Here is a 27,382-nt window from a genome sequence, read left to right on the forward strand (position 1 = left end):
TTAAATTATTTAGACAGGGTTTCACTGTGTAGTCCTGGCTGTCCTGAACTTACTTTGTAGACCAGGCTGGCCTCAAACTCACTTGTCTCTGCCTCCCAAGCACTGGGATTAAAGGCGTGTGCCACCATGCCTAGCACAGCCAGTGCTCTTAATCTCTGAGGCATCTTGGTTTTTATTCTTACAAAGTACCAGGGCAACATGCTGGAGCCCACTTCTGCCCCCAGGGATGCTTTCAAGACCCCAGCAAGGCTTCAGCAGACAGAGCAAGGACTCAAAAAAAAAAAAAAAACCCTTCAAACTAATTCTTTTTGTTTGTTTTGAGGAGGAGTTTCTCTGTATAACCTTGTCTGTCCTGGACTCACTCTGTAGACTAGGCTGGCCTTGAACTCACAGAGATCTGCCTGCCTCTCTGCCTCTCAAGAGCTGCGATTAAGAAACCCTGTCTCGAAAAACCAAAAAAAAAAAAAAAAAAAAAAAAAGAGCTGCGATTAAAAGTGTGTGCCACCACCGCCCAACTTCAAACTAGTTCTTAACACCTATTTGCATTTCCCTTCCCTCAACAGTTAAGCATCCTAATCCTCAGCGCTTCTGAGGTCAGTTGCAGCAGGCACATTTGCATGTTGTACATCTGCACATTGCAAAGGATCTGCTATGCTCTGGAACTGAGCCCCAAGCACCTCCTGACCACAGTCATGTATAAATATGCAGCCGATAGAGTCCCCCACCTTTCCTGACCTCTAACCCTCTTCCCAGAAGTCTTTTAACAATTTTCATTTGTCCTAACATTCCTCTAAATAAAATACTTCCACTCCTTTATTTTTTTGGGTTTTCAAGACAGGGTTTTTTCTGTGTAGCAATAGCTGTCCTGGGCTCACTTTGGAGACCAGGCTGGCCTCGAACTCACAGCCTGCCTCTGCTTCCTGATTGCTGGGATTAAAGGTGTGGTGTGTGCCACCACGACTGGCTGAGGCTTTTTTTCCTTTTCTTTCCCACTTTAGTGTGTGCCTATTGAGTTTGAATGCACAGGAGTTCAGCAGAGCATGTGTAGAGGTCAGAGAACACCTTGTGGGGAGTCAGTTCTCTCCTTCCACCGTGTTGGTCCTCTTGCCAGCCCTGAAGAGTAACGTTTTGTTTTGAATCCTGAGTGGCGGTGTTTCCTCCCATAGCATTTGTGGAAGGCTTGGGTCATCTGCCAATCTGAGGTGAGGAACAGGTCCAAAGTTACCAATGCTCAGCATTTGCTCTCCGACATTTTAGAGTGTACTGGAATGCACACACATTCAGATTCACAGGTGCTTTTAAGACTAAAGTGGTGGCAGGGGAGGTGTCACACACATGTAATCCCAGGACCCACTTGGGAGGCAGAGGCAGGCGGATCTCTGTGAATTCGAGGCCAGCATGGCCTACAAAGCAAGACCAGGGCACCCCAAGGCTGCACAGAGAAATCTGGTCTCAAAAACAAAAAAGATGGAAAAAAAAATACTAAAGGAGCCTACAGCATGTTACTGCTTGGTATTTTTATTACTTACTGAATTAACATTAGCATCAGAAGAAGCAGAAAGAAATTCACTTGTACGTTTGTCCTTAACAGACCAGAACATTTTCACTTGCCTGAATATTTTCCATTTTCTTCCACTCTTAGCTCAAACCGTAAGTTCATGGGCAAGATGCTAACTGCAGGTTGGCTATGCCTGCATACCGTCCCTTCCTCACATGGAGCCATCAGCACTGACGCTAAGCACAGCAATGCTGTGACAACAGCCCCTTCCGGCCTTGGACTGATGGTCCTGTAGACCTTGGCAGGACAGTGAGACACACCCTGTGCTGCTTGTGTTATTTATGCCTCTGGCAGAGAAGCCCCTGACAAAGAACCATGTCACTGGAACACATGGTCTTTGTTCATAGAGGTGCATGCCAGGCGCGGCTGTTCGGGAAGGCACAGTACCCTGTCTGTAGTCGCTCCTCCCTCCACTCTCTCACTTCCTTTAGATTTGTTGCATGAAGTGGCTGTGTTTATTAATTACTTTGTAGCATAATTTTATAAAATACACAATTATTTTGTGGACTATTGACCAGAGGAGAGTCCTTTATACCATAGATTTTGCCCTTAGGAGGTAATGGTTTCCACATACGTGTCAGGATCAATTCCACCCTCCTTGGGAGTCACCAGGGCGGTCTTCTCTAGCAGACTACACCTACCATCAGCAGCTTGTGACAACACCTTCGGGCTCCCTGGCCTCAGAGGCCCCTCAACTGTTACCCACCCACTGCACCAAAGTAAGAGTCCCCAACAGTGATTCAACTAGACTGGGGCAGAGGAAAATATGGCAGAATTGGAGTCAGACCTATAAGCCTTAACTTTTTTGAGGCCGCTAGTGGTGTTGAGCCTTAATTGCTCATTTTTGCAATTAAGATACCACTAACTTCGCAGGGAGGCTAAATAGGAAATAAGACACAAGCCCTTATAGCAGACCAACCCTCAGTGAGTGTTAGGTTATGGACATGTCTTAGTAGTTGTTTTTTTTTGTTTTTGTTTTGCATAGCCCAGTGAGGCCTGTCACCTTATAACCACAGATCACTGGTGACAAGGAGCACACCTCTCACTTTTCCCATGTTGTCCTGTCTTAGTCTTCCAGATTCCACAGGAATCATGAATGACATTTCCCCATAACCTACAAACATTCTTTCCTTGCACTATTATTTCTGAAACTGCTATATAATCCATTAAAAATGTTGGGCTCAGCGAGGCATGGTGGTGCAACACCTTTAATCCCAGCACTCAGGAGGCAGAGGCAGGTGGATAGCTGTGAGTTCGAGGCCAGCCTGGTCTACAAAGGGAGTCCAAGTCAAGGACAGCCAAGGCTACACAGAGAGACCCTGTCTCAAAAAAAACAAAAAACAAAAAACAAAAAGAACAACAACAACAAAAAAAAAAAACAAAAAAAAGGTTTGGGCTCTTAAGGGGAAATGGAATGGGGAGAATCTTCTTTTTTTAAAAAAATCTTAGGGTGATGCATAAAACTATAGTTTTCTCCAGTAAACTGTAATTTGTGGTGCCTCTGGTTAATAGCAGAAGCAAGTACGCATCTGATTTAACACGTTGTCTGCTTTAGATCCAGGGATCCTTGAAATTAGACCTTGACAAAGGCTGTCAGTCCAGGATTCACTTTAATGGAGACGAGGGATTTATACACTTTCCATGGGTACCCCAAGAACAGATTAAAAGTCAAAAGGTGGGGACTAGGGCTTCATTAAAACTGCTCACGTTTTCCTATACTGGTAGCTAACATTAAAATGCTCAAAACCAGTATTTATATATAGTTCTTTTGTTTCTTCTTGGCTAGTTTGCAGTTTACTTACTGATGAAGAAATAAGTTTTAAAGTATTTTTTATAAAACACAAACAAGCGCCGAGAGAAAGTCTCCTGAACTGGGTGTAGGGGTGGGGGTGGGGATGCTCGGATGCTGCGTGGCTTGGGAAAGCAGATGCTGCCCCCGCCCGTGAAGGAGTGCAGCCTCCCTGCAGGTGCCACGCGGTACAACACGGCGGGGTAGCGAGCACAGCCTCACGAGGGTCCTCGAAGGCACTTCCAACATACTGGACCTACGGGGTCCCTAACTGGGGAGTGGGGGTGGAGTGAACCCCAAAGCCACAGCATCTGAGGGCGTTGGAAGGCTCGCGCGCAAATGGCCCCGGGAGATCCCCGAAGGCGAGAGGCAAAGCCAGTCAGTGCATAGACGTGCAAGCGAAAGTGGGGGGGTGGTCCCCGGCACCGGAAGGTCTTACATCAGCCAGCCCACGTGCGACCCGAAGGCCAGGAGGCGCGCGCGGCCCGGGAGGCGGCGCCGCAGTCCGGGCTGAGCTTAAGGCGGGCCCCGCCCCGCCCCGCCCTCCGTGCACCTCCTCAGTTCGCGCTGCAGCCCGGGCTCCCGAGCCGAGCGGCGCCGCGCAGGGCCGAGTGGAGCCGAGCAGCCGCCGCGTCGCGTCGCCGGTTTAAGCGCAGTGCAGGGCCTTGGCCGGGGGCGGCGGTAGTGAGGCCAGCGCCGCGCTCCAGCCCCCTTTTCCCTCCATGGTTTCTCTCCGCTCCCGCGAGTAACTTGGCTCCGGGGGCTCCGCTCGCCCGCACGCCCGCACGCCGCACGCCGCCCGGGACCACGCCGCCTCCTCCAGCCGCCTCCTTCCGACGGCCCTCGCCGCGCAGGCCGGGTCGCCTCTCCCCCCTCCGCCCCCGCCGCGGAAAGTTAAGTTTGAAGAGGGGGGACGAGGGGAACATGGACATGAAGAAGAGAATCCACCTGGAGCTGAGGAACCGGACCCCGGCAGCAGTAAGTGGAACCCCTCGGGCGCCCGCGCCCCCGATGACTTGCAAGTAATGGTGGCCACCTGCGGGCCACCGGGCTCCGGCCGCGGCGCGAGGAAGGCGCTGCTCGCAGCTCGGACGGGGACAGGGAAGGCGGGCGGAAGGCGCGGAGGGGGGAGCGAGCGCGCGGGCATTAACTCTTTGGCGCCCGCGGGCCCCCGTGGCCACGGGGAGGACGGCGGGTGGAAAAGCAAACTTTGAGCCGCTCGTCCCTCGGTCCTCTCCCGGAGGGAGCGCGTGTGCGTGTGGCCGGCGGCAAGGGCGGGCGCGGGGGTTGTGTAACGCTGGGAGCCATGTTTGCAGCCTCCCGGGATGCGCGGCCGGGCCTGCCGGAGAGCCGCGCCGCCAGCCCAGCCGCGGGGCCGGGCCAGGTTCCATGCGCCCCGCGGCCGGCGGGGAAGTGGCCGGGAGCGTCTCGCGGGCCGCGCCGAGGACGGGGTTCGGGTCCCTGAGGGGCGCGGAAGCCCCCTCGGGCGCGGCCTGGCGCGGAACGGGGGAGGGGCGGGCCTGGCGGCGAAGGTGGCGCAACCGCCGCCCCTCCCGAGGCCAAGTTTGAAAAAAGGATGCGCTTCCCGCCATTTTTCAAGCCTAAAAAATACAACTTTGCCCCTCCTTTGCCCGGCTCGCCATCGCCTTCGGCCTTGGCCACGCGGGCCTTTCCCGGGTCGGCCGGGCATCGTCACCGTGGTGGCTTCGCCCTCCCCCGCGCTGCCGCCGCCGCCTGGGGCCTTCCCCGAGAGGGAGGCCGGCCCCTCGTTTGTGGGCGGCCAGCGGCTCCGCGCGCCAGCCGGGGCGCGCCACAGCGCCATGTTGGCGGGCGCCGTCTTCCTCCGCCGGGTGAGCCGGCCGCCCTCGCGCTGCCTGTCGGTCCCCGGGCTGCCCCCGCCCCGCGAGCTCGGCTCCGTGCGCCCTGGAAGCGCGGCACCCGGCCGTCGCCGCCGCCGCCGCCTCGTCCCCTCGCGGGCGCCCTCCCCCTTCTTAAAAGGGCAACGGTGGCCGACGCGGGGCTGGGGCGGCCTGGGGCCCCGCACGTGCTCCGCGCGGCCTCTGCGGCCGAGCGAGCGAGCGCAGGCCGCGGGCCCGACGCCGCTGTCGTGCGGCGCGTGGAATCGCGACCCTGGGCCCACATGCCGTCTGGCACCGGTGGCCTGGGTCCGGGCTGGCGCACGCAGGTGGCTGTGGCTAACAAGTTGGGAACTTGTGGAAATGGCCTGGCATGCCCGAGGCTTTGTGTTCGTGCCACAGGCCTTGAGGTCGGCACCGCCGAAGTGTGGGGCGGTCCCTGAGGACTGATTGGGTGGTGTCCCTGCTCCCGGGGCCCTGAGGATTTTTTTTCACCGGCACGTGTCCCTTCCACCCCTCCCTCAAGTCAGACATTTTGTGCCCACCACGTGCTAGGAAATTGAGTTGTTAAAACCATCTTCTTCCTTTAACTTGAAAAGATGAGTTAATGGCTTGAGCCTTTCGTTCCAGACAGCCACACAAATCAATAGAGCATGAACTAAACTGAATTTAGGTGAAGTACCCATTTTCATCTTAAACCTTTTTGACAAAGTCAGGCCAAGAGCCATGGAACTGAAAATGAGTTGGGGACTAGCATTTAAAGCGCCCAAAAGCAACAAGTGGTTGGTGGATGCACCATTGGACATCCATGGTCTTTTGAACCATTGATTTATTGAGTATTTTACCTATAGTATGCAGGGCCTGAGAAACCAGTGTAAACAAGAGTATTCTCCTGCCTTCGTGGGCCTCAGGCTCGGGGCCATGCTACGTCTTTTTGTACCCAGGTGGTTTGATGGGTCTTGGGCAAGTGTATTTGAGAAAGCCACCAAGATTACTGGCCTGTAAAGAACACGAACGGGAGGCGGGCAATGGTGGCGCAAGCCTTAAAAAAAAAAAATCCCAGCACTTGGGAGGCAGAGGCGGGCGGATCGCTGTGAGTTCAAGGCCAGCCTGGTCTACAAATTGAGACTAGGACAGCCGAAGCTTAACACTGAGAGACCCTGTCTCGAACTCTTCTCCCCCCCCCCCAAAAAAAAAGAGCTTGAAGGTGAAATGCTGTAGATGATTTGTTTGTTTGGCTTTGTTTAGTTTTTCAAACCGAGACAGGATTTCTCCGTAGCCTTGGCTGGCCTGGACTCACTTTGTAGAGTGGCCTGGCCTGCAACCTGTAGACGCCCTCCTGCCTCTGCCTCCCAGAGTGCTGGGGTCACACGTTTGTTTTTTGAGGCACTTTCTCTATAAGTGCTTGTACCATCACACCCGAAGTCTGAAGAGTGCTTTGCACAAAAGTCATAAGGCAGATGCTGAGTTCCAAGATGATCCCTTTTAATTAAATGAGCTCATCCCCTCCTTTTTTTGTTTTTGGTGCCCTCCCCCCCTACAGTGTTTGTGTAGCCCTGGCTATCCTGGACCTGCTTTGTAGACCAGGCTGGCCTCGAACTCACATCGATCTGCCTGTCTCTGCAGTCACCTCCCGAGAGTGCTGGGATTAAAGGTGTGCCCTGCCAGCTCATCTCCTCTTGAGTGTGATAGTGCAAGCCTTTTGATCCCAGCGCTCAGGAGGCAGAGGCTGCCAGCCCTGTCCTCTGTAGTGAGTTCCTTGCCTTAAAATGTGCACAGGGCGTGGTGCTCACCTTTAAACCCAGCACTCGGGAGGCAGATGCAGAGCTCTGAATTTCAGGCCAGCCTGGTCTACAAAGGGAGTCCAGGACAGCCCAAGGCTACACAGAGAAACCCTGTTTCAAAAAACCAACCAACCAAACCAACAAATGTGCTGCTTAGTATTGTTAGGAAGAAAGGTTGGCCCTTGGGACCCTTCAGACTCGCATGGGAGTGTCAGAAAGATCCCATTCCTCAGCCAGATGTGCTCTTTAAAGTCAGGTGATGCTGAAGTGAGGAGAGTGCAAAGAGGTGCAAAACTGAGCAGGGTTTGTGTGTGTTCATGGTGGTGGTGTGTTTTGAGCCTCTGACATCCTGGTGACATTACTTGTTTATCATCTTGGTGCTTGGCTCTTTCCTCCAAAGTATATAAGACCCAAGATAACAAGTTCAGGTCCCTGTGCTGCACCTCAGTTACTTATAAACATGGTGTGCTTCTTTCCTCAGGAGAGGCTTTTAATACTTTATTTAATTTCCCCCCCCCAAAGTCCAAACCAGCTCCTGTAGAGTTGTGTTTTCACAGTGGACCGAAAATGGCATAAAATGACATTGTATCAAAAAAAGAAAAAGTAAATGCCAGTTTAAGGGCGAGAATAGAATTTTGGGAGAGCTGGAGATTGAATCAAGGGTATATATGTTCTGCCAATAAGCTTCCAGTCTGATACTTAGTAAATTGGTTGGGAGTGTCTCCCTGGTAGATTTTACTCAATATATATGAGGCCATTGATTGGTTCAATGTGTCTAGTAAGAGTTTCCAGGACTTGGTGGTAGAGGGCTTGCTAAGACCCTCAGCTTGGGTGGGGGAATTCTCACTGAAAAAAACAGTACATTGCTAGAATAAACCTGAAGCATACTTTGTGTGCCACATGAATTGCTGGCACGCAGGAGCAACACTTACCGCAGGTGGGGGCATTTGCTGTGCTCCAGAGTTGGAGTAAGTACCTGTTCTGCTGTGAAGGGAGGCTCTCCGCTTCCCACAGCAGGCACACAGGCTGCTAGGCACCTTTCACCCTGCACACACAGTGAACCTTCAAACCAGCTGTTTACAGTTACTTTGGTTGGTTGTTTACAGTTCCCATTAAGAGTTAGAGAAAACCAAGTAGCTTCTCACTGCAGGTTTTTTTTTTAAATTCTGCCCCTGCGAAACCTTTGTGTGCTGTGTGTTTTACACTGCTCATCAATCTGTCTTTTGACCCAGATTTTCCTAGCTTGTGTCTTCCTTTTTTTTTGTGATCCTGTTGTGCCCCCCACCCCAACTTTTGACATCTGTTGTTTAGTGTGCTGTAATTCTGAGCTCTATGGGATATTCTAATTGGTTGCATAGCAACTAATTGGGGTTGTTTTCCTTTGTACAATAATACATCTTTAAAGAAAATTAGACTCAGATAAGTGAGAAGCAGTTGATAAAGATACACAGCACACACTTAACCTTATTTCTGCATTTTGGTGTGTAGTCTACAAATGGCTTCATTTTTTTTTTCCCTTGGATCATTTTGTAAACATGTACTGTCTGTTTGCCTTAAAGAAGAGCCCCCAGTGACTTTTTTCTATCGTACTTAATTTTTCCACCCAAGGCAGGGCTTCTCTATGTTATCTTGGCTGTCTTGGACTCTCTTTGTAGACCAGGCTGGCCTCCAACAAACTCACAGTGATCTGCCTGCCTCTGCCTCCCAAGTGCTGGGATTAAAGGTGTGCCCTACCATGCCCAGCCTGTTACATAATATTTTATATCAAATTACTTTTCGGAATTGTTCCCTTTGTCTACTCTTAGGACACAAGCATTTCCCATTTCTGGGGTGGAGTATCTTTCTCAACTTTTCTGCCACCTGAACACATTGAAGGGCTGCTACTATGAGCCTAGTGTGTTTGCTGAGGGGCAGAATGAAAATTCTTTATCTTTGGATTTTAAAAATTAATTTACTATTATTTATAAAGTGTTCTGCCTGCATGGACACATGCATGCCAGATCTCATTATAGTAGGTTGTGAGCCACCATGTGCTTGCTGGGAATTAAACTCTGGACCTTTGGAAGAGCAGCCAGTGCTCTTAACCCCTGAGCCATCTCCAACCCATCTTTGAATTTTGAATACTCTTTATTTGTTCGTATGCATGTGGAAGCCAGAAGACAACTTGTGGGAATTGTTCTCGTCTCCATGTGGGTCTCACTCGTAGTTAGGCTTAGGAACAAGCATTTTTACTGCTGAGCCCTGTCACCTGGCTGTTCTGGAACTTGCTGTGTAGACCAGCTCGTTTTTTAAACTTGACTCACCTGCTTCTGCTGGTTTCTGGGACTAAAGGTGTGTGCCACCCTGTCTAGAGATGACCTTTAGAGCCCCATATTAATTTCTCCTCCCAAATTCTGGGCTCACTGGTCTGCATTACCCAGGGTCTTGTGTATACTAAGCAAGGGCTCAATTGACTGAGCTCCTTTCCAAGCCCAGTTTGTTTTCCCAGGCAGGGTTTCTTCATTTAGCCCTGGCTGTCCTGGAACTCGAACTAGAGATCCTCCTCGCTCTCTGCCTCTCAAGTGCTAGGGCTAACGATGTGTGTGTGTGTGCGCGCGCGCGCGTGTGCCACCACTCCTGATTAGTCTTGACATTTTATTGTGGTTTTGGAACTGAATCCAGGGCTTCCAGCATGCTGGGTTAGCAGTGCCACCCACCTCTGCCCCCTTGCCTTCTGTTAATACATCACAAGCATGTCCCACTGCACGTCTGTCCCACTATAAGTTCTGTGGAGGTCAGAGTTTCTATTTTATCCTGTGTGAGTCTATGTTCCAGTATATTTAGTGTAGGGCAGTTTCTTTTGTAAAACAAGTTTTTTTTTTTTTTTTTAGCACACTGCAGAGAGAGAAGCAGGCGAGGCAGCAACAAACCACAGTTTACTTAGTACTTTTCTAATTAAACGAATTGGAAATTTGGTAGCCTTTTGTGGCATAGGGCTGTAATCATAGCACTAGGCAGAAAGATTACCAGAAATGTGGGAGGAGAGAGAGTGGGTTGGGTAGGTGGTGGTGGTGATGGGAAATCTGAAAACTCATTTCTAGTGACATTTCCGCCAAAGAGACCACACCTCCTGAACATTCTCAAGTAGTGCTACTCCCTGGTGACCAAGCATTCAAGTACATGAGGCTATGAGGGCCATTTTTATTCAAACCACTACAACTCAAAATTTAATTTTTCTACCTTCCCCTTCTTCTAGGACAAGTATGAAATTGGGAAGGATTGCCTAACTGACTGTAGGTAAAATGGGTCATTTCCCAATGTAGGAAATAAACGGAGAAAGAATGGAACTCTGAAATGTGAGGAGAGGAAGGAAGGAGAAGCCTAGTGAGAAGCAGTGGGGAAACTAGAAACCTAGTGCAGGAGGAGAGCTGGGAAGCACGCCTTTCATCCCTGTCAAGGGCAGAGGCAGGTGGGTCTCTGGGCTCTAGGCCAGCAGCGCAGCAGGTGAGACAGCAAGTCTCCCATACCCCAGGCTGGCATCAGACTCCAGTAGAGAATGGCCCTGAACTCACGCACTGTGCTGTTTGGTTTTAGTTCTTAAACACTGACTTCATTCCCATTTGAGAAAAAAGCAAGTTCCATTGGAGAATGACCAATAAGTAAATTTGGCCCAAAAAATAGCGTGTGTGCGCGCATACACACCCCCCAACTCAGGCAGAGGCAAATGAATCTCTCTGTGAGTTCGAGGACAGCCAAGGCTACATAGAGAAACCGTGTCTTGGAAAACCAAGGGGGGTGCTGGGGACAAAGAAAAAAATTAAACTTTCCATCTTTGAGCAGAAGGCACCCTGCTGTGTCCTACACCACAGGGCTCTCCAGTTTGTATATACAGATGTGCAGGTTGGAGGCCAGCCTTTCCTTCTTAGGTGTTTGGTTTTTATTGTTTGAGACTGAGTGTCCCCTCTCCCCCTTGAGACAGGGTTTCTCTCTATAGCCTGACTGTCCTGGACTTTGTAGACCAGGCTGGCCTTGAATTCAGAGGTCCACCTGCCTCTGCCTCCCTGAGTGCTGGAACTATAGGCATGTGCCACAGTGCCCATCTGAGGCTGAGTCTTATTAGTATGTAGCCCTGGCTGTCCAGGAACTTAAATGTTGGGATTAATTGGTGTGTGCCACCATGTCTGGCTACTTATGAAAATTAATTTATTATTTTTATTTGTATGTCTGCACGCCTGCCACATGTATTAAGTTGCCTGAAGAAGCCGGAAGAGGGCGTCAGAGCCCCTGGAAACTGAACTGGGGCCTCTGAAGGAGCAGAAGTGCTCTTACACTCTGAGACAGGGCCACAGGCACACTTTTTTGTTTTCTCAGAGCCAGTTTCATGAAACGAGGCTTACCTAGACCTCTTCCTGTGTGATCAAGATTGAGCTGAAACTCCTCCTGCCTTCAGACATGCACCACCACCGCACGTTGGCTCCTCTTTTTCTGAGATGATCTTGAGCCTTAGTCTCCTGAGAACCTAGCATGGAGGCTTGTACCCCCAGTTCAGGCTCTGGGGAGAACTTTACAGATTTGAAGGCAGCTAGCCAGTGGCACTTTGAGACTTTTCCCTGAGCACAGCCCCTAAAGCTTGGCCTGGTGTGGCAACCCTCGCCAACTGTCCAGGCTTATTCTCCAGGGGCTTGGCCTGCCTTACCTCTGCTCCACGGGTGAGGCCCTTACTTAGAGTCTCATCATTCCTGGACAACTCAGGGACCTGTCTTCTAGCCGTGCTAGCCCTTCTTAAAATAAAAGTCTTTCTGTGGGTAGACTGTCTTAATGTTTTACTGCTCTAAAAAGACACCATGACCATGGCAACATTTAGTTGGGTGTGGCTTATACTTTAGAGGCTTAGTCCGTTATCATCATGGTGAGAAGCCTTTCAGCGAGCAGGCAGATATGGAGAAGGAGCCGAGACTTCTACGTTTGATCCTTAGGCAGCAGGAAGTGATGAAGACACTGACCAGTTAGTTATAAGACCTCAAAGCCTGCCCTCACAATGATACACTTTCTCCAGCAAGGTCATGCATGCCTCCTAATTAATAATGCCATCCCCTTGGGCCAAGCGTTTAAACACCAGTCTATGGGGTTATTCCTATTAAACCACCACAGTGTTTCCTGAACTTCTTGTCCTCCATTTTGGAACTTAGCCTACACCCGTACTCATCCTTGTATCACCAGAAAGTGAGAGAGATCTGTTCACGTTGACTAAGAAGTTCAGTGTCATCCCAGACCATTTCAGTTTTTTCTACATTAAAAAAAAAAAAGATCTCTGTGTGGTGGCGCACGCATTTAATCCCAGCACTCAGGGAGGCAGGGGCAAGTGGATCTCTGTAAATTCTAGGCCAGCATTGTCTACAAAGCTAGTCCAGGACAGCTAGGACTACACAGAGAAACTCTGCCTTGAAACACCCCCCCCCCCAAAAAAAAAAACACAAACCAAATCATGTATGAATGATAGCGAGCGGGCCACCGTGTGCACATGGAGGTCAGACGTCAAGTGTATAGTCAGTTCTTTGCTACTTTTTTTATGTGAATGACAGGGATTGAACTCAGGTCTTTGGGCTTGCACTGCAAAGATTCCCCACAGAACAATCTGTCAATGGCTTGTAGCACTGTTTTGCCTCCCAGGTATGACATCACATCCTCTGCCATGTCCTGAGTCTTTTTATCTATCTGAAGGTTTGCTTTATACTTAAGGCTGGCCTTCAACTTTCAGGCCTCAGCCTCCCTAGTGGTATTTCATGAGCGCTCCAGGTTTGGAACGTTGGTGGTGGCACATGCCTTTAATTGCAACACTTGGGAGGCAGAAGCAGTCTGATCTCTTGAGTCAGAAGACAGCTGCCTGCATAACCAATTCTAGGTCAACCAGGGCTACATAGTGAGGCCCTGTTTAAAACAAAACAAAACAGAAAAAGAAAAGATCCTAAATTGGAAAGTATGCAGGTGCGAAAATCCAGCCGTGGTGGTGAACACCTTTAACCCCAGCATTTAAGAGGCACGCCAGGCAGAAAAGTGAGTTCCAGGATAGCTAAGGCTTTATAGTGCAGCCCTGCCTCAAAACAAGACAAAACAAACAGACAGAAACGGCTGGCAGCTTGATTCACAAGCACAGTGACGTGTAAGATGAGCCACACTGTGCCAAGCAGCAGCAGGTCCCTGAGTTCAAGTGCTCAAATGTCCTGTGATCTTGATAGGAGAAGAAGCCCTTCCTGGGCTTTGAGGGAAGGGGAGAGGGAGCCCGCGTGCGAGCTTCAGGGCACAGGGTGAGCTGTGGTGCCTCTTTGTGGGATTTGGAGTGTAAACCGTGTGAGTTATTAGTGGTCTTTGGGTCTTAATATTACACTGCTACTAGAAGACCAATTGTGGGTTTTTTATTTTAGCTGATCCTACTCTAAAGGCAATCCTTGAAAATGGGGCCTTATGGGGTTGTCTGTTGACTTTTTGCTTTTTGTTGTTGTTTCCTATTGTAGTTTTTAAAATTTATTTCCTTTTTTTGTTTGTACCCACAGGTTCGAGAACTTGTCTTGGACAATTGCAAAGCAAATGATGGAAAAATTGAGGGGTTAACAGATGAATTTGTGAACTTAGAGTTCCTCAGTTTAATAAATGTAGGCTTGTTTTCAGTTTCAGATCTCCCCAAGCTACCTAAATTGAAAAAGGTAAGTATTGTTTCTTTAATTTTTTTAAGTGAAAGGGAACCACTGAGGAGGAGACGTGTGGGTTTTGTCTATGGCACAAGCACATGTGTTCAGTGGGCTATGACACTGTTGAGATGGGGAGGCACCTTCCTTTCTAAGATGGTCAGCCCCATCATCTGTATCGGCTACACTTGGCCTGCAGAATTGCAGCTGTGCTTTGAATAATACCTGCTGGATCATGAAGGATAGTTGCTGTATAAATAGTTAGTTAATTGTGAAAAGCTTTATTTTGTTAGGTTTTGTTGTTAGGCTCTGGCTGAGGAGTCACAGGAGCCTCCCACTGTCCGTGCTGTAATGTATAAATTGATGAAAGGAGGGTGAAGACTGTCTCATCTATGTAAGGATATTCATGTGTTTGTGTGGTACCCTCCAAGGCATCAGATCTGTACCCATGGGTGCTAAGAGCTGAACCCACCTTGTTGCAGGGACAACAAGTACTCCTAACTGCTGAGCCACCTCTAGCCTTGTCTGTAATTTTTTGGTGGTGGTGGTTTTGAGACAGGGTTTCTCTGTGTGGCCTTGGCTGTCCTGGACTCGCTTTGTAGAGCAGGCTGGCCTCGAACTCCACCTGCCTCTGCCTCCTGATTGCTGGGATTAAAGGCGTGGGCCATCACTCCCCGGTTTATGTAATTCTTACTAACTAGAGAGTTTGAAATGTGTTGTGACTGACCAGAAAAGTCCTATGTAACAGCCTACTGTGGGCCAGACCTGGTATGGCCTGTAATCAGCTCTTAGCAGGCAGAAACTTGCCAAAGGACTGAGGGTCCCACCAGGCAGACATGTGCCCCTCCCCCCAATTCACACACACAAAAAACCAACCCTGCTACACACACACACACACACACACACACACGCTCGCTCGCTCGCTCGCTCGCTCGCTCGCTCGCTCGCTACATTTCCATCTGGTCCTGGCCCATTGTTAGTAGTTTACCTTCCTTGAAGTCATCCTCTCTTGCCTTCTAGTTCTCACAGAAAGCAAAATATTTAAGAAAGGCTTTATATTGTCTCTGTGTATTTCTCATAAAGACTTTAGGAAAATAGCTGCCACAGGCAGAACTCTGAGTAATGCTAGGGTCAGATAAGATCCTTTTGTTGAGGAAAAGGAGGTGTGGGTTTTGAGGTTTTATAGAATCTTACCTTTATGGGCACCAGGTGCACATGTGGTGCACAGACATAGTGTAGACAAATCTAAAGAAATTAAGATTATGTGTATGGGTCATCAGAGATGTTGAAAGATTGATGCTGGTCATCTGGGGCCCACATAAGGATTTTAGCATCTATTTTGCATAAAATTGATTTTATTTTTTAAATTTTTTTGGTTTTTCAAGACGAGCTTTCTCTGTGTAGCCTTGACTGTCCTGGGCTCCTTTTGTAGACCAGGCTGGCTTTGAACTCACATCGATGCTCCTGCCTCTGCCTCCCAAGTACTATACATTTGATTTATAAGTGTGTGTTTTGTTTTGTTTTGTTTTGTTTTGTTTTTGAGACAGGGTTTCTCTGTGTAGCCTTGGCTATACTGGAACTTTCTTTGTACACCAGGCTGGCCTCGAACTCACAGATCTGCCTGCTTCGTGTGTTTTGGTCTTAAGCTCCTGATGAATCTGAGCTCATCTGGGCTCAGTTTGAGGGCACAGTGGGACATTTGACGTGGCCGCTGGAATGATGCAGTATGTGCAGTAATGCCAGTGTTGTGCTAGATTCTTTGCTTCTGAATCGATCTGGGCTCCTGTCCTTGATTGGAGTGGGTTTCCCTCAGCTAGCCCTCTCCGGAACCCTCCTAGACTGCAGTGTGTCCCTAACTAACTCCAAATACGTCAAGTCAGCAGTGAGATTAAGCACCACCGTAGCTTTATTGACTCTTTCTCAGATGTTTGGTTCTTTGACACAGGGTCTTGCTGTGCAGCTAAGACCAGAACATAGTTCTGCTTTGGCCTCCCAAGTGCTAAGGTTGCAAGCTTGCACCGCCCACCGTACGGGGCTTTTTCTGAAATGTTTAAATGCTGATCACTCACAGGGCTAATGAGAAGGTGATGATACTTAAGGCTGTGAATGTTCTCACAGCTGGTAAGAACTGTATGTTCTCACCACCTCAGCACAGGCTCTTCATAAGAAACAAGTATTAGCTGGGTGCGGCCACACACACCTTTAGTCCCAGTACTCAAGAGGGAGAGGTAGGCGGATCTCTGATTTTGAGGCCAACCTGGTCTACAAAGTAAGTCTGGGACAGCCAGGGCTATCCTGAGAGACCCTGAGGGGACAACTGGGGAGTCTGTCTCCTATGTCAAGACTCAAAATTCAGGTCCTCAAGCTTGTGCCTTTGCCTTTATTTACAGAACCATCTCTCACCTATGTTTTTAGACAGAATTCCTTTCTAGCATTCTAAAAGGTGTGGGCTGTTGCTCTCTGTCAGAGGTTTTTTTGTTTTGTTTTTCTCTCTAAGGTTTTTCGAGACAATGTTTCTCTGGACTTTTGTAAACCAGGCTGGCCTTGAACTCAAAGCAGACTGCCTCCCAAGTGCTGGAATTAAAAGTGTGTGCCAACACGCCTGGCAATGTCAATAGTATTTTTATCATGCTAAAACCTTTATTCATGAAGCCAGTAGTTTTTGTTTGGTTTTCCCTTTTTGTTTGTGATTTTTGGGAGGTATTTGTCTTGCGTATTGAGGATTGAGCTCACAGGTCTTGGAATCCTAGACAAGCACTCTAGCGCTGAGTTTACATTCCCAGCTCTTCTGTGTCCCTTTTAAACTGTGAAACAAGGTCTTTCTAAGTTACATAGGATAGCAGGTTGCCTTAGCCTCCTGGGTAGTTAGGTTTCAAACCTGTCGCTACGCCCAGCCACATGCAGCTTCCACACTTAGCACACTAGGCATGTGTGTAGTGCAGTGGGTAGCGCTGCCTGTAAAATGGGAGGATAATCCTGCTGATTCTAGAGCAGGCGAGGTCATGTGCTTGGAAATTGTTGGGCACTCAAGCTCTACATGCTGCTTTTATCTTGCCATAGGTATAAGGAATTGGAACCCTCTGTGTGGCCTGAGGGTTGTTCTGGTCTTGTTTTTAATTTATATGTGTTGGGGGGATTCCCTTGGAGGCCAGCAAAAGACATTGGATCCTCTGGAGCTGCAGTTATAAGTGGTTGTGAACAATCCAGTGTGGGTGTTAGGAATTGAATCCCATGCCCCCAAGTGTTTATCTGTAAAAGGAAGAGCTTGACGTACTCCACACGCTCTTGTGAGGACTCATACTTTGTGGCACCCTGTTGCCTGTGTGACTTCCCTGTTGTGGAGAAACTGAAGTTGCTCACTGCAGGCTCGTGCTAGGGTTGTAGAAGCAGCCTCTGGGGACAGGATTTCCAGACCCTAGGCTGCTGCCCTTGCCATGCCCAATCTGGTGCTAGGTGTTGGGTGCATAGCAGTGCACAGGGGATCTGATGCCCCCTTCTGGCCTCCACAGGCACTGCATGCACATGATGCAAATAACAGCAAGTACGCATACAACCCCAACTTTTAAAAATAAAGCAAAACAGAACTTTCCCATCTTCTGGCAGATCTGCCTAACTCATCCCAAGTGTTTCTGGAATCTATAAACTACTTAGTTTGGATATAATCAAATCAAATAATGTTTATAACCTAACAAAAACAAGGGTCCCACAACATGCTACATGTGTGGAACTCAGAACAGTCTAAGGAGTCTGTATTCTCCATTGAATGGGTCCCAGGGTTGGACTTGATCTGTCAGCCTAGGCAGCAAGTTCCTTTACCTGAGGAGTCACTTCACCGTCCTTGTAGAATTTTGTTGTTTTTGTTATGAGATAGGGTCTCTCACTTTGTAGTCTAGGCTGGCTGGAACTCTGGCTTCTGCCTTCTGCTGAATCACGGGGTTACAGATGTTTGCAGCACTATTTGCCTGCTTCTTTAATCATTATAAGTATTTGCTTTTTGCCTCCACTCAGTAGTGATTCTCTGCTTGTGTGTGCCTTTCCCTCTAGCTTGAGCTCAGCGATAATAGAATCTTCGGAGGTCTGGACAGATTAGCAGAAGAGCTCCCAAGCCTCACACACCTGAACCTGAGTGGGAATAAGCTGAAGGACATCAGCACCTTGGAGCCTCTGGTGAGTGCTGGAGAATTTAGAGACTGGGTTGTTGTCATTTTCATTTTCATATTTCTAGTGGGAGAAATGATTGAGAATAATTAGCTTTAAAAGTGCTGGTATTCTGCTCTTTTATCGAGTGGCTTTTAAAGGTCACAATCTCTAGATGCATTCTTGGGCTTTGCTCTCCTGACTGAAACTGTGATGATATACAATGGAGAATTTTTGATGTTTTTTTTTTTAATCCTTTTTTAAACATATATTTGTGATAGCCTTAAACATGTCTCCTAATTTTTCCCACTAGACTGGATAAGCTATCTGTACTGTAGCAGAACAGTCTGTCCTGGGTGGGACTTCAGAGCTGTAGCTAGAACAGTTAAGGGCAGCCCCAATAGTTTTGGGTCTGCGATCTTAGACTTCCCTATATCACTGTTTTAGGTGGAAATAGATCTTCCTCACTCAGTCTTACTGTATGTAAGTTACAGAGACTAGATTTTAAGTGCCCTTTGGGTGGTAATCATGGTATATGACCTAAAGCAAACTGGGCAGAGAGAACACTATTTCCTACCTTACTTGAGACCTCAGAGGACAGTTGGGTAGTAGACGTACCTTGTTTTGTAATTGGAAAACTGTTGTAGTGAGCTCAGGTTCTGGAGGTAGACCTAATAATGCAGGAGAGAGTCGGTCCCACAGACTGGGCTGTGAGGGAGTTAGCAGGTGTCATAGACTATGAAAATAATAAAAGATTTTACCTCACTGGAAGAATGCTTTGTTGGGGTCTGTGGGTTTGGCTCAGTTGACAGGATGCTTGCTCAGAATGCATGAAGCCCTGGGTTCCATAAATCACATCACACATTGGCACATACATGCCTGTAACACTGAAGGATCAAAAGGTCAAGGTCATCCACCTGGTGTAGCAAGTTTGAGACTGTCCTGGGCATGGATTACATGAAACCCTCTCAAGCAAAACAAAAAACAGACTAACAAAAACAAATCCTGCTCTGCTGATATTCTGGAGGAAAACAGATTGGCTTCTTTAAGTGACAATACCCTGATAGAATTAAAGGGGCTTTCACTCCCCCTTCAACATGGCGAAGCAGTTTTAATCACCTTGATAAACGCTTTTACTTAGGTACTTGTTAGTGTTTGAGCTTCTATTTGAACTTTGTTTTGCAGATCTTGGTTTTTTCCTGCTATACATTGCCACGTGCTCACACACTCTCCTGCTTTCGCTAGTTTTATTGCTTTCTGTGTAGAGCAGACTGTTTGCAAGTTACAGATGCAGGCATTGTGTTCTGTATCCAGGGACATAGGCTCATAACCCAGAAAGCAGAGACTGGCTGTCCTGTTTAAAGAGGAAATTGCGTTTAGAGAGCTTAAATAATTGTTTGGAATTAATAGCAGGATTGGGATCAAATCCAAATTTACTTAGTTTTCCATTGCCTTTGGGACTTTTTTTCCCCCTACGTGTAAATTGATTCCATACCTAAATTTTAGTAAAATGGAATTCTCATAGGAATACTCATACTAATACTCCCCCGTGGTCTGTGCCAAGCCTGTGTTTATTGCTTGTGGCAGATCTCTTAATTCTGGACCTACTCCCAGCTGAGGAATAGCATACCCTCACAGGTGTGTGTACGTGTACGCGCACACATGCTTTAAACAGAGGGCCAGAGAGTATTTTTCCTTGATTCTCTTGGAGACCTGAATCCTCTGGGAAGCCTGTGTAGTACATAGAAGTGGTTTGCTTGACTATTCCTGATGTGGACTGTAACAGATAGGGTCCCAAGACAGTGAAGGCGGAGGGGAAGGAATCTTTTGTTGCTGTGCTTGTGCCACTGCAGCAGCTGCTTTATACAGAGTTCTTTTAGTAGTTGTTGTAAAAAGTCCCTACAAAGTGGATAGAAATAGTATGGTCCTTTTTTATGTTGAATAAGCTAAGGCTTGGGTGATAGTGACACCATGTGGCAGAGCTACCGTGCTCCATGCACACAGTGCTTAGGAAAGCCTGAGACTGGGCAGTTGTAGCATGCATCTCTGAGAATCTCTTGAGTTTGAGGCCAGCCTGGTCTACAGAGCTAGTTCCAGGATAGCCAAGGATACAGACTTGAATTCTTCCCACTCCCCCAAGAAAAAAAAGAAAAGCTTGAGCTAGGTTGGTTGGACTTTGGTTCTCACTGGGAATAAAGGAGATCTGGAGGAATGGTGTGGCAGGGAGACTGGGTCCAGTGTTGACTGCTGAATGTTCTAGAGTGGGGGAAACACCATCTTCATCCTCATCACCACACATTGTGAACACTGCGTTGAGCCCAGTTTTGACAGTCAATGCAATGATTGTGAATGCCTCTGCTTGCTACAGGGACATTAACGAGAGACAAAGAAGGCATCAGTTCAGACTTCCTGGGACACCTTTTTTAAGAGACCTGGGCCATCCAAACCATCCCCCAAAGCCCTTCTAAATTCTAAGAAGGCAAGCAAAATTATTGTTAATAAAATGTTTAATGTTTATTAGTTTAGGTCAAGTGTCCGGCATGGTATAGTTGTTAAGTTTTTAGCAGTGTTTACACATTACATGGGGATGCTGTGCAATCTGTATTTTGAGCCTGTTTGGCTGTAAGTATGGTTTTACTGCTTTAAAACAATTGCAGAGCTGGATGTTGGGGCATGCCTTTAATCCCAACACTCTTGAGAGGTAGAGGCAGGTGAATGACTGAGTTCGAGGCCAGCCTGGTCTACAAAGTGAGTCCAGGACAGCCAAGGCTACACAGAGAAACCCTGGGGGCCAGGAGAAGTACGACGGACAAAAACAGTTGCAGAATATTGTATTTATGTGGGATTTGTCACCGTCAACTTGGCTGCTATCTCAATTCTTAGCACACTGGCCACTGTTTGGCATAGCCAAATTATTTGATAACAGTGCTTTGTCAATAAGTCTAAAATTCATGCAGCTCAGAAGCAGCACAGTACAGTAATCTATGGCCTTCCATTAAGTAAACATGTTTTAGGCAATACATGGCGGGTGGAGGATGCTGAGGGGCCAGAGCAAGAGAACTGAGTCAAAGGCTAAGTAAGACATAGCTTCAGAAAGGGTGGAGGAGGAGCACATTAGAATAAGCCTTTCTAGGAAGCTGCCTAAATATTTTTTTCTGATGTATCTTAATTGGGGTATAGAGTTGCCTCTTAAGGAGGTTGGGGAAGAGGGCAGGCATCAGAAGTTCTGGGCCCGCCTAGGCAGCATAGAAAAGCTCTGTCTCCAAGAAGACAGCTAGTAAACAACCTGTGCTGGTTATTTGGAATGATATTACAGCATTCCTGGTCCCCCACCCCCACCCCCTCTTTGGCAAGAAACAATACCTGGGTTTCTGAGGTCAGGGCCTGCCCAATACAAACCGAATCTGAAAGTTGCCTGCTAGAAAATCAGCCGCCCCTAGACCTGGCAGGGTTGGGCCTGCCTTCTTGAGACATCAGGGTGCTGGCCTCTGTAAGTATGTTATTTGATGGACAGACTCTTCAAGGACTACATTGTGTGTTTTGTGGGGGCGGGGGGCATAACATCTACCTGTAATTCTGCTGCTGGGTCCTCCCTGAGACTACTCTGAGAGTAAAACTTATGTGAGCCACTTCCTGATGAGGGGATGAAGATGTCTTCTAAGCGTCCCAGGCCTGTATCACAGCTACTCTGCTGCTGGTATAGTCTAAAGAGGTGTGTATGATAGGTGAGCAGGTGAGTGTTGGGTGCAGTACTTCAGCCAAAACAAAAAGCAGAAACACTTAAAAGTAGTGAAAAGTAGTGGCCGGCCATTGTGGCGCACGCCTTTAATCCTAGCGCTTGGGAGGCAGAGGTAGGTGGATCTCTGTGAGTTCGAGGCCAGCCTGATCTACAAAGTGAGTCCAGGACAACCAAGGCTACACAGAGAGACCCTGTCTCAAAAAACAAAAAAGAAAAGCTTACTTTAGCCAGGCATGGTCGTGCATGTCTTTACTCCTAGCACTTGGGAGGCAGAGGCTGGAGGAGCTCTATGAGTTTAAGAAAAACAAAGATCTGTAGTTTACAAAAACAGGTAGTGAGCCATTTAATTAAGCCAGTGCACTGGTTTGACATCACATTCTGAGAATTTAAAGCTGAAAATTACAGACATGTCTTCAGTCCTGAAAGCAAAGTTTTGTTGCATTCATATTTCTTCTGGGTCATGTGAGTGTGGTAGTGACTATGCAAAACAGCATCACTGTTGGCTTTGTTAGAACTTGTTTCATTTGGAACTTTGAGTGAGGGTGTATCAGAAGCTGACGATGACCTTGACCTTCTGATCATATAGACTCCTGAATACTGAGGGGCCTGCGCCGCCATACCTGGTAATATGGTATTGGGGATCAAATCCATAGCTCTGGGCAAGCACTCTACCAAATGAGCTACGTCTCTGCTCCCATACTGATGTTTAGTTTAGTTTTGAGAGAGCACACCTGATTTTAGAGTTATTAGATGGTGTGGGGGGGGTCTGGGTGTACACCTGCACTCTGGGTTCTTCGTGCTAGTCTAAAAGGTAGCAGGCTGAATATAACATACCTTCACGTTTACTCTAGAGAAGTCTGGTAAGGTTAACCTCTTCCAGAGGACTTTAAAAAACAAAAGGAGTGTGCGGCTTCTCTGTCCTGACATCTAAGCTCTGGTATACCTCTGCCTGCTCTGGCACACCATGCCAGGTTTTGCTCCTGTCTAGCTTTGCTGCTCATAGGTTGGCCTTGCACATTTCATTTCAGCTAGGTCACACTTAGGTTCCTGGTGCTACCAGGACAAGACAGTTCTCTTCAGGACCCAGAGCAGGAGGGGAAGGGATAGTTTTATCTAGTTGGCTGTTAGGAAGGCAACACAAAACTTCAATGTTTTCCTGTGTACAGGGATGAAAGGACAGCAGCTAATTGGTGGGAAGCCTAGAATTTTACATCTTGAAAATGATTTGGTGACCTGTTGCTTTGATTTAGGAGTTGTGTTTTTTGGTTCTTCCCTATAGAAAAAGTTGGATTGTCTGAAAAGCCTGGATCTGTTTGGCTGTGAGGTTACTAACCTGAATGATTACCGAGAGAGCGTCTTCAAGCTCCTGCCCCAGCTGTCCTATCTGGATGGCTATGACCGAGAGGACCAGGAAGCCCCGGACTCGGATGTGGAGGTGGATGGTGTAGAGGAAGCCCCTGACTCAGACGCAGAGGTGGATGGTGTGGACAAAGAAGAGGAGGATGAAGGTTGGTAGACTGGACGAATTGTGACCTGACTTCTGTGCGCGCGCATGTTTAGTTTCTAAACCCTGGGACATTTAACCCTAAAATGCGTGCAAAGAAAATGGTTTTATTAGCGAGGCAGTTCTGTATTTCTGTTTGGAGCCAAGTGTTCAGTAGCTCCTCACACAGCTGCTTGAGCTCGTTACCTCATTGCCTCCCTGGCTCTGCCTGCTGTGCGTCCAAGCTCAGTGCCTGAACCACAAGCTTCTAGACACGCTTTGGTTTTTCGAGGCAGGGTCTCTCTGTGTAGCCTTGGCTGTCCTGGACTAGCATTGTAGACCAGGCTGGCCTTGAACTCACAGTGATCCGCCTGCCTCAAGTGCTAGGATTAAAGGTGTGCACCACCACTACCCGGCTTCTAGGCACTCTAAATTGTGCTTTTGTTTTTGTTTTTGACAGGGTTTCTTTGTAACACAGAGCCCTGGCTGGCCTGGACTCTGTTTCTCTCTCCCAAGTGCAGGGATTAAAGGTGTGCACCACCACACCCAGCCAGATTGTGCCTTTTTATTCATGAAAAGTATACTTTTGGGGTATAACACAGAATTTAGATTACTTTTTCAGGTGTGTGTGGTGGTGCACGCCTTTAATCCCAGCACTCGGGAGGCAGAGACAGGCGAATCGCCATGAGTTCAAGGCTAGCCTGGTCTACAAAATAGTCCAGGACAGCCAACACTACACAGAGAAACACTGTCTCGACAAACAAACACACACAAAAAAATCTCAGCACTCCAGAGATGGAGTCAGGTTCACAAGTTGGAGGTCAACCTCAGCTATATAGCAAATACCTTATCCAAAAAAGGGCTGCTCAGAATTATTAGTTGGGCTTTTTTTTGTTTTTGTTTTGTTTTGTTTTTTTGGTTGTTGTTTTGTTTTTGGCCTGAGATTGAGCCTTTAGGGGCTCCTGATTTCACACTGCTTTCGATACTGTTCTTAGTAGAGTGGGTCTTAGTTAGGGTTTTACTGCTGTAAAGAGACACCACGGCCACGGCAATTCTTATAAAAGGAAACCATTTAATTGGGGCTGTGCATGGTGGCAGGCAGGCAGGCACATGTGCTGGAGAAGGAGCTGAGAGAAAAAGCAGCAGAAAAAGACTGAGAGCCACTAAACTGCCTTGAGCTTCTGAGACCCCAGAGCTTGCCCCCAGTGACACACCCTATGTGCCTGTGGTGGCCATTTTTGTTTGGAGGGGCAGGCGTTGTGAGACAGTGTTTCAGGTAGCTGAGTCTGTCATAAACTCCTGACCCTCCTTCCACTGTCCAGAGCATTGACTTACACCATTTCACCAGGCTTCCCTTAAGGAAACTTACAAACTTGCAGGCATGGCAGAAGTGGATAGCCTCCTCTTGTGTGAACTAGAGGTGGATTTCATCAGAGGCGAGGATGGTCAAGCTTGTTGATTTTTTTTTTTTTTAAAGGATAGATACTCTCTTGGGATTAAGGGCTGGTAGAAAGCAGGCAACTGTAAGTCGCCCCCTGATGTTTGTGGAGGCCACCAACTTGTAGCCCAAGTTTGGTTTCTCTCACCTTTGCAGATAGACCCTATGAGTCATCAAAGCTATTCCTTCTGGTTTTTTGAGTTTCTCTGTGCAGCCCTGGCTGTTCTGGAACTCACTCTGTAGACAAGGCTGATCTCAAACTCTAGAGATCCACCTGCCTGTGCCTCCTAAGTAATCTGCTAGGATTAAAGGTGTGCCCAGGGTTAGTGATTTAATTTTTGGATCTTTTCAGAAGGAGAAGAGGAAGAGGAAGATGAGGATGGTGAAGAAGAAGAGGAGGATGACGAAGAAGATGAAGATGAAGACGAAGATGTAGAAGGAGAAGAGGATGAAGATGAAGTCAGTGGAGAGGTGAATACAACTGTTTTTTTCCCTTTCGTTACTGTAAAGGCAAAGATACATGTGGGTTAAGAAGGAGGCAAAGGCTAATGTGCAGCAGCTTTTTTGGAAATAAGGGATATGCCTGAGTGCTATCTAAGCAAAACACTTCTCTCTGACTTGCCTTTCAAATTAACAAAGAAAGGGTATATTCAAAGTAGTGAGACCTGCAGAGTCGTGGTTCAAAGCTGTATGTACTCCTGCCTTGAAAGAGCAGCTGGCTAAGGTTTGTCTAAGAAAGAGTGCATGCTTATAATCCCAGAACCAGGAAGGCCTTTAATCCGAGCACTTGGGGAGCCAGAGGCAGGTGGATTCTTGAGAGTTCGAGGCCAGCCTGGTCTACAGCCAGAGTTACACAGAGAAACCCTGTCTCAGGTTACACCCACACTCTACATATGTAAAGAATATGACTATAAAAAAAAATCTGTCCAAAACAATACAGAATTGTACAATTGTAAAAACATTGAATTTTCCGTTTATTTCTTTATATTTGGAAACCAGAGCCTTGTAAGTGTTCTGTTCCTAGGATTTATTTTTGTTTTGTCTGTGTACAGAAGTGTGCATACATTACCTACATGTATTTGCCACATGCATGTCCGGTGCTCTGGAGTTACAGACAGTTGTGAGCCACCAGGTAGGTGATGGGAAGCAAACCTAGGTCTTCTTGAAGAGCACTGTGAGCTATCTCGCCAGCACTTTTTTATTTATTTATTTATTTTTTAAGTTTATAAAGAAAAGGCCGGACGCAGTGGTGCACACCTTTAATCCCATCTCTTGGGAGGCAGAGACAAGTGGCTTTCTGTGAGTTTGAGGAGAGCTTGGTCTACAGAGCGAGTTCCAGGGCAGCCAGGGCTGTTACACAGAGAAACCATGTTTCAAAAAACCAAATCTATTTCAAAGTATATTTGGTTTTTTTTTGTTTTTTTTTTAAATAATGTAACCCAGGCTAGCCTTGAATTACTGATCCTCCTGCCTCCATACCCAGTTGCTAGATTATAGTGAGCCGTCAAGCTTGGTTTTTTCTCTCTGTCTCTGTCTCTGTCTCTCTCTCTCTCTCGTGTGTGTGTGTGTGTGTGTGTGTGTGTGTGTGTGTGTGTGTGTGTGTGTAGCCACATCTATGACACGGCTTTCATGGAGACAACTTTTGAGAGTTCTCTGCCTTTGATTCTCCTCTTTCATCTTAGTGATCCATCTTAAGTTACAGGGTTTTGAAGACCATCTTTACTGGTTGAGCCATCTTGCTAGCCTATGTGTCCTAGCAGAATCTAATAATGTTAAGCCATTCTGTTTTAGGAAGAAGAATTTGGACATGATGGAGAAGTTGATGAAGATGAAGAAGATGAGGATGAAGATGAAGATGAAGGTGAGTCTTAAGCATATCCTTTGGTTTTCTCCCCAGTTAAAATTAGGTGAAAATGCTCTCAGGTTAGATACTTTTGTCTTAAACTCAGTGATCCTGCCTTAGCCTCCAGACTTGTAAGATAATGGCTGTTAGACTTTGCTCTTCTGGGAACTGGTGACCCAGCCATGCATGCAGCAGGCTTAGGACAGCAGCCCTACTTAGAAACCCTTCATTGAGTGCAGTTTGACGGTGCGTGTGTTTCATGCTAAGCCTTGTGGTGTCTTGTTTACAGAATAGCTCCTTCGTGTCATTCCTATTACTGTCTGTTAAATTAGGAAGTAGGCTTCATGGAGCTTAAAGTGGTTTGCCTAAGGTCATTTGTCAGTGAGTATGGCTTAGAAACAGACTGGTTAACTGCAGTTGTTGCTCTATATTTTCATAAGTGCTAGGCTGGTATACAGAACCTTAAGGGGAAAAAGAAACATTTGGAAGGAAAAACTTGTGGAGCCGAAACTCAGTGCCTGGCCTCTGACCTACTCATTGTGCAGTGTGCATCTTTGCTGTCGCCCAACCACACACAGTTGGCCTCCATTAGCGGTGTTAGGCAGAATGACTTCCTTGATCTCACAGCCCTTTTATTTATTTTTTAACTGCAGAGGAGGAGGAAAGTGGGAAAGGTGAAAAGAGAAAGAGAGAAACAGATGATGAAGGAGAAGATGATTAAGACCCGAAACAATCTGCAGGAAACAGAACTGTTGAGTATTGGTTGGACTGCTCATGGATTTGGTAGCTGTTTTAAAAAGGTAGCTGTGATACAAGCCCCAGGACACCCCCACCCAAAGAGCCAAAGAATAGTTCCCGCGACATTCCGCCTTCCTTCGTTTAGCCCCTTGGTAATCCACCACCAAGCCTGGGGACTTCACCCCAACAAAATTGTAAACATTGTTAGGTTTTCGTGTAAGACTCTTGCTGTATTGTGACAGCTGTGATTGGTGAGTTGACCGTCCTGGCTGCCAGTTACACTGCGATTGTAACAACATTTTTACTTTCTGTACAACAAGGAAAAGCTTTGTAAATAAAATCTTAACATTTTGGG

At 47.4% G+C, this 27,382-nt stretch overlaps 1 protein-coding gene across 1 annotated transcript; it reads left to right on the forward strand.

Moving 5' to 3' along the window:
- The first annotated feature begins 3,913 nt into the window (after positions 1 to 3,913).
- On the forward strand, positions 3,914 to 27,382 carry ANP32B (acidic nuclear phosphoprotein 32 family member B). The gene is made up of 7 exons (XM_084784680.1): positions 3,914 to 4,325; positions 13,518 to 13,667; positions 17,694 to 17,816; positions 22,805 to 23,033; positions 24,799 to 24,917; positions 26,238 to 26,307; positions 26,943 to 27,382. The coding sequence occupies exons 1-7, from the start codon at positions 4,272 to 4,274 to the stop codon at positions 27,008 to 27,010; spliced, it is 813 nt and encodes a 270-aa protein (XP_084640806.1). The 5' UTR covers positions 3,914 to 4,271; the 3' UTR covers positions 27,011 to 27,382.

Source organism: Acomys minous, assembly GCF_964271855.1.
Source record: "Acomys minous genome assembly, chromosome: 1".
Lineage (NCBI taxonomy): Eukaryota > Metazoa > Chordata > Mammalia > Rodentia > Muridae > Acomys > Acomys minous.